The sequence below is a fragment of the Xenopus tropicalis genome, chromosome 4 (assembly GCF_000004195.4).
Source record: "Xenopus tropicalis strain Nigerian chromosome 4, UCB_Xtro_10.0, whole genome shotgun sequence".
NCBI classification, from domain to species: Eukaryota; Metazoa; Chordata; class Amphibia; order Anura; family Pipidae; genus Xenopus; species Xenopus tropicalis.
The window spans coordinates 21287929-21293678 of NC_030680.2; the positions used below are offsets into that span (position 1 = coordinate 21287929).

Sequence of the window (5750 nt, forward strand, 5' to 3'; positions counted from 1 at the left end):
AAACTGGTTGCTATAGTAACTGGCATTGTGACATCATCAACACAGCAGCTGTGATAGGGGGAGTTTCACTTTCCCAGCTCATTTCGCTTTTAGAAATGTTACAGCTAACATCTTGTTTTATTTTATTCTATCTATCTATTATATATCAACTAATATTCAAAAATAATAACCGTACTATTTCTAAAAATATGAAATCTTGTGTCAAGAAAAGAACTGTAAGTATACAAAACAAATTTGAAATTACAGATATTTAATAATTTATATAATTTAGATATTTATATACAAAGTTTATTGGAATGAACGCATGTAACTAATACATGATATGCTGCTATGAAAGCAGCAGATTTTAAAATATTGGCCCATATATATATGCAGGTATGGGACCTATTATCCAGAATGCTTGGGACATGGGGATATCCGGTAATTTGGATCGCCATACTTTAAAGGTTAATTTAAAAGTGAACAACCCCTTTCAAGGTTCTGCCACTAATTCTACTTTGTATCTTTGTGCAGCAGAAGAAACATAAGAGACCTTCAGTGATTGGTCCTTTTGTATTTGTGATGCTGATGCTGATTGGGGTACTCCCTTGTTGTGAGACCACATCAGGTAATTATAGGATTCTGTTATTTTGCACCGATGTGCCATTATAAATTATTTCCCCTTGTTTCTTAGCTCTTCATGTCTAATTACACTATAACCATACAGATTGTAGCTCTGGGTTCTTACATTGCTTTTTCTTTTATTTCTTCCAGCTGTGAAACGCATCACATTATTCAGGCACAAAATCGCACTTAAGGCTGGTACTCGGAGTCTACTTCCCTGCACGTTCTACTCCGACAGTGCAGTTAATCCAGCCGAACTTGAATTAGAATGGGAGAAGGTTCCTGTAGGTGGGGGGAAGTACACCCCTTTAATCCACCTTTACAGCAACAGTGTTGAGACCTACCATGAGAACAGTGAGAAATACCAGCTCTTTGTCTCTCTGGTGTCTAGTGGGAACTGTACTCTGATTATCAATCCCACAGAAGACACGGACAGTGGAATATATGAATTCTGGATGTCGGTGAATGAGGAACTGTATGAACCCTCTTCCAAGATCAAAGTTGACATTTTGGATGAAAAGAAAACTTCTTGTGAGTCTTTGAAATATCATGTTGTAAAGGGAAAGAAATGGGGAATTGTCTAAGAAAAATTTCATATAGATTTGCAACTTTAGTGTTGAATGGTTTGTGGGCCCTACTCTTGCATGGGCATTAAAGTTACTGCCCAATCTTTCTTACTTGTTATATCAGTCATTTTAGGCCATTGGCGCTCTTTTCTTACTCATTATTTTTTTTTTACAGCTCAATCATGGGCATTTTGGTCCAAGAAAACTACAACCGCTCCAACCACTACAACTACTAGAACAACTCCAACTACTAGAACTACTACAGCCATTACAACTAGTAGAACTACTGTAAGAACCAGCACAAAGCCGCCAGCTACAGACAGCAGTGATAACGCCATGAGCGCGGTACCTGTAGCGCTGCTCATTGTCCTACCAGCGCTTGTGCCAGCCATAGTCATTTTAGGACTTGTAAGGTAAGTCAAGCACACAATTACCTGTAGATTGCTTGTTTAGAATTATTCCCAAATGTTTCTGTGTTAGACATTATTTAAATTGCATAGATGCAATAATAATAATTAATACTAGCTCCCCATTAAGAAAGTCTTCATGAACTGTAATCTTGTTTTATTCCTACAGTTATCTGTATTGCAAACTGAAGTTTAAACGTGAATCTGTGACTGTAGAAAACCCACAAGTGAGCACCCCAGCAACAGAGTCTCAGAGGTATGTAAGCCTGAAATGTCTTCTTTCCCTTTAGTCTCCTAAATCCATGACTTTCTATTCACTTCTATCTTATCTATCATGGAATGCATACATTTTGCATTGATTCTATAAACCATTATTTAGTGAAAGGCAGGGGTACCCAGGATACATTAATAATGCTTTTATTTGTATTATAAACCAATCATTCACCAGAAAAGCAGATTAGCTAATAAAATGATGCTGTTATTTTGTAGTGCAACAACTCTTGAAGCTGAGGAGGAAATTGATGAAGAGGAAACTAGTGAAGAAGAGGACACTAGTGAAGAAGAGGAAACTAGTGAAGAAGAGGAAACTAGTGAAGAAGAGGAAACCACTAAAGAAAAGGAAACTAATGACAAAGCCACTAATACAATGCCGCCAGCTACAAACAGCAGTGATACCACCATGAGCGAGGTACCTGTAGTGCTGATGGTTGTTGTACCAGTTTGTGTGCCAGCCATAGTCATTTTAGGACTTGTAAGGTAAGTCAAGCACACAATTACCTGTAGATTGCTTGTTTAGAATTATTCCCAAATGCTTCTGTGTTAGACATTACCGAAAGTGCATAGATGCAATAATAATATTAATTAATAATAGCTCCCTATTAAGAAAGTCTCCATGAACTGTAATCTTGTTTTATTCCTACAGTTATCTGTATTGCAAGGGTACCCAGGATACATTAATAATGCTTTTATTTGTGTTATAAACCAATCATTCACCAGAAAAGCAGATTAGCTAATAAAATGATGCTGTTATTTTGTAGTGCAACAACTCTTGAAGCTGAGGAGGAAATTGATGAAGAGAAAACTAGTAAAGAAGAGGAAACTAATGAGGATGGCAATGAAAGTAATCTCTTAAAGAGAAGCCAAGTGAAAACAATGAAAAAGAATATAAATCGTTGTCTCCAGAACCAGGAGTGGAATAACGGGGTACCATGCCCACATCGGTTCATCTGGTGATGTAGAGAAGCCTGCTCCGGTGAACTGACAGCGTATGGGCATGGTACCTACATTGTACAGGCCACAAAGGGTGGCAAATGTGTAGGACCGCATCATAAGAAAGAAGGGAGCTGCACAGAATTGGGGGAGATTTAAATCGCTGTCAAATCTTCCTACCCAATGCGGCTCCCTTTGGTGCGGGGGTGGGTTAGGGGCATACGTGTACGTATAGATACTTGTGTAGATCTTCATAGCACTATAGTGGTGCTAGAGCTGTATCTATTTAAATGAAAATAAAAAATAAAATGTAAAAAATAAACTTTTGCCCCTGTCATTTAAAGGTTTTTTTTTTAGTGGACGCTGAGATGTGTTCAATAATATCTTCTCCTGTCTGCTGAGAAAATAGGTGTTAAGACCCCTAATGCCCAGTTCCATGTCTGGCACATATACAAAGAGAAAAAAAGTTTGCCAGCGCTTAGTTTGCCTTTAATGATAATTTTTACAAAAAATTAGGTGTTAGTACCACACTTTGGCCAAAATATGTTAGCTCACGTATATGGCCTGAATCCCTGGCCTTTGGTATGGCTATGGTTTAAACCAGTGCTGGCAGGAATTTCTCCCTTTTTTAAACCACGCCCATTTTAGCACAAGAGCTTTTAAGACCATACCCACATTGAAGGTCACAGCACACCAAAATAACAAATAATTGGTGCTCACTGCAGGGATATTCCCCTTCACTCATATGTGATAGAAGTTAAAGTTCATTTCCAATAGGCAGGGTAGGGAAGGCAGAGTATAGCACACACAGGCAGCATAGGGCAGACCGAGTATGGCACACACAGGCAGCTAAGGGCGGGCAGAGTATGGCAACCACAGGCAGCATAGAGCAGGCAGAGTAGGCACACATAGGCAACATAGGGCAGGCATTGTATGGCACACACAGGCATACAATCCATTAACCAACCGAAATGTTCTACCCATGGCGATCGACTAAACGACTGACCACTATGGTACGAAAATGATGGAAGACAATTCACAACCCACAAGTGGTCTGAAAAGTGTATGAAACTAGGTTTCAGACAATTTTGTCAGTATGTGTATGGCCAGCCTAAGAAAGAAATTCGCTAACAGTAGTTATGTATGTATGTATAACTTTATTTATAAAGCACTGAAGGGATACGCAGCGTTGTACATAGTGATGTAGCGAACCTCAAAAAAAAAGTTCGCGAACTTTGCGAACCCCATAGACTTCAATGGGAAGGCGAACTTTAAAACCTAGAAAAGCCATTTCTGCCCAGAAAACTGATTTTAAAGTTGTTTAAAGGGTGCCACGACCTGGACAGTGGTATGCAGGAGGGGGATCAAGAGCAAAAATTTCTCTGAAAAATACTTTGTTGACACAGCGTTGCGTAAAAACGCAAGCTATTCCTATGTATACGCAAAGGCAGCTGGCAGACATAGCGGAAATACGCAGCGTTTTTTTCTATTTCGCGCTATTAGCACCATGGAAACGGGATTTGCTGAAAAATGCCATTTGTGGCCGAGAAAAAATGCAGCGGAAAAACGCCACGCGAACCCAAATTGCGAACATACGCGAAAAGTTTGCGAACTTGCGAACACCCGATGTTCGCGCGAATTAGTTCACCGGCGAACAGTTCGCTACATCTCTAGTTGTACACTAAGTTAGTTGTCTAGTTACAATAAATACATAGGGAGAGTAAGTGCCATGTGGTATGAGACACAGTAGGAAGGCAGTGGTTGGGTAACATACAGGCACAAATTGGAAAGGAAGAGTGCACCAGGTATGGGCATTTACCCGTAAAGGAGAAGGAAAGGAAAACTAAGTAAGTTTTATCAGAAAGGTCTATGTAAATACAGCCATAAGCACTTACAGTAATGCTGCACTGAGTTCTCTATCAAAAGAAACACAGGATTTCTTGTCTCTTTTTTAGTAAACATAATGTTCCAGTGTCTGCCTTCCTCTCTCGGAAACATCCTTAATTCCCATGGCCAGAGTGAGCGCAGTTCTCTCCTCTCTCCTGCTCCCACCTCCCACCAGAATGCTAAGTACTCCCTCCCCCTCCCTTAGGATATGTGATCTCAGCTGCAATGGCTACACTGCAAACAGGAAGCTATTTAAAATGGCAGCTGCTATCTTAAGCAAAGGGAGAATGCTTCTAATGCTGTTTACTTAGGCATGGTAATGGTTTCTGCAGAATAAATGTATTGTTCTAGGTGGCACTAATGTAGCAAATCTATTGGCAGTAAAATGCCAAAATGACTTTCTTTCTCCTTTAAGCGCAGGACTTGGCAAAATAATGTTTTAGTGCTCCAGAAGGTAGCATTTGAGTTTTTTTTAAGGAGAGTGAGGGTGTTCCCTACGGAGGGATTCAGGGATAGAGTTCCAGAGGTAAGTGAGGCTGAGGACTCAACACCATCTTAGGTAGTTGGTTCCCATGTCTTGCTTTCCATAAAATGTTGTAAGCCTCAGCTGAGATTGTTTGTTGGTTGGTTTCCCCATATTCCCCAGTTGTGCAAGCTCCTCTTTATAGGTTACGAACAGATGTGAGTATATCAGTTATGACTAACTATAGAGTTGGCGCTCTTATATAAATCCAAATACAAAATGTGTTTATTTAATAAAAATCAATTTTTATTTTCTCCATGATAAGGCAGTTCATAATACATTAAAAACAATAAGACAAGATTAGTGGTTTAACAAAAGTACAATATATATGTATATATAAATCGGATATAGGAGCAGCTAACCTGATCAATGAGGTAGATTCTGCACCTTACCCTTTGTGGGGTATAAAGGGTTAACAAATTAGTATATGCAGGATTACTGATATAAGAGGGAAGTAGAATGCCCCCTGTGACTAGCTCAATGCCCCCATACCTGTACCGTATAAAAGTGTATGTGAATGTACGTATAACCTTGTGTTCCGCATTATATCTTTTG

General features: G+C 39.4%; 1 protein-coding gene across 1 annotated transcript; it reads left to right on the top strand.

Annotated features, from left to right (window-relative positions):
• Positions 1–605: 605 nt before the first annotated feature.
• On the top strand, positions 606–3029 carry LOC116410532 (cell wall protein DAN4-like). The gene is made up of 5 exons (XM_031901378.1): positions 606–1134; positions 1345–1582; positions 1746–1832; positions 2066–2332; positions 2614–3029. Exons 1-5 carry the CDS (start codon positions 1059–1061, stop codon positions 2807–2809), a joined length of 864 nt encoding a protein of 287 aa, XP_031757238.1. The 5' UTR covers positions 606–1058; the 3' UTR covers positions 2810–3029.
• The last annotated feature ends 2721 nt before the right edge of the window (positions 3030–5750 follow it).

Excerpts from the sequence above, each read along its gene's own strand:
- LOC116410532 (XM_031901378.1), top strand. The coding sequence starts at position 1,059 with ATGTCGGTGAATGAGGAACTGTATGAACCCTCTTCCAAGATCAAAGTT. Across the intron at positions 1,833-2,065 it reads CCAGCAACAGAGTCTCAGAG|TGCAACAACTCTTGAAGCTG; the intron begins GTATGTAAGCCT and ends GTTATTTTGTAG. Across the intron at positions 2,333-2,613 it reads GTCATTTTAGGACTTGTAAG|TGCAACAACTCTTGAAGCTG; the intron begins GTAAGTCAAGCA and ends GTTATTTTGTAG.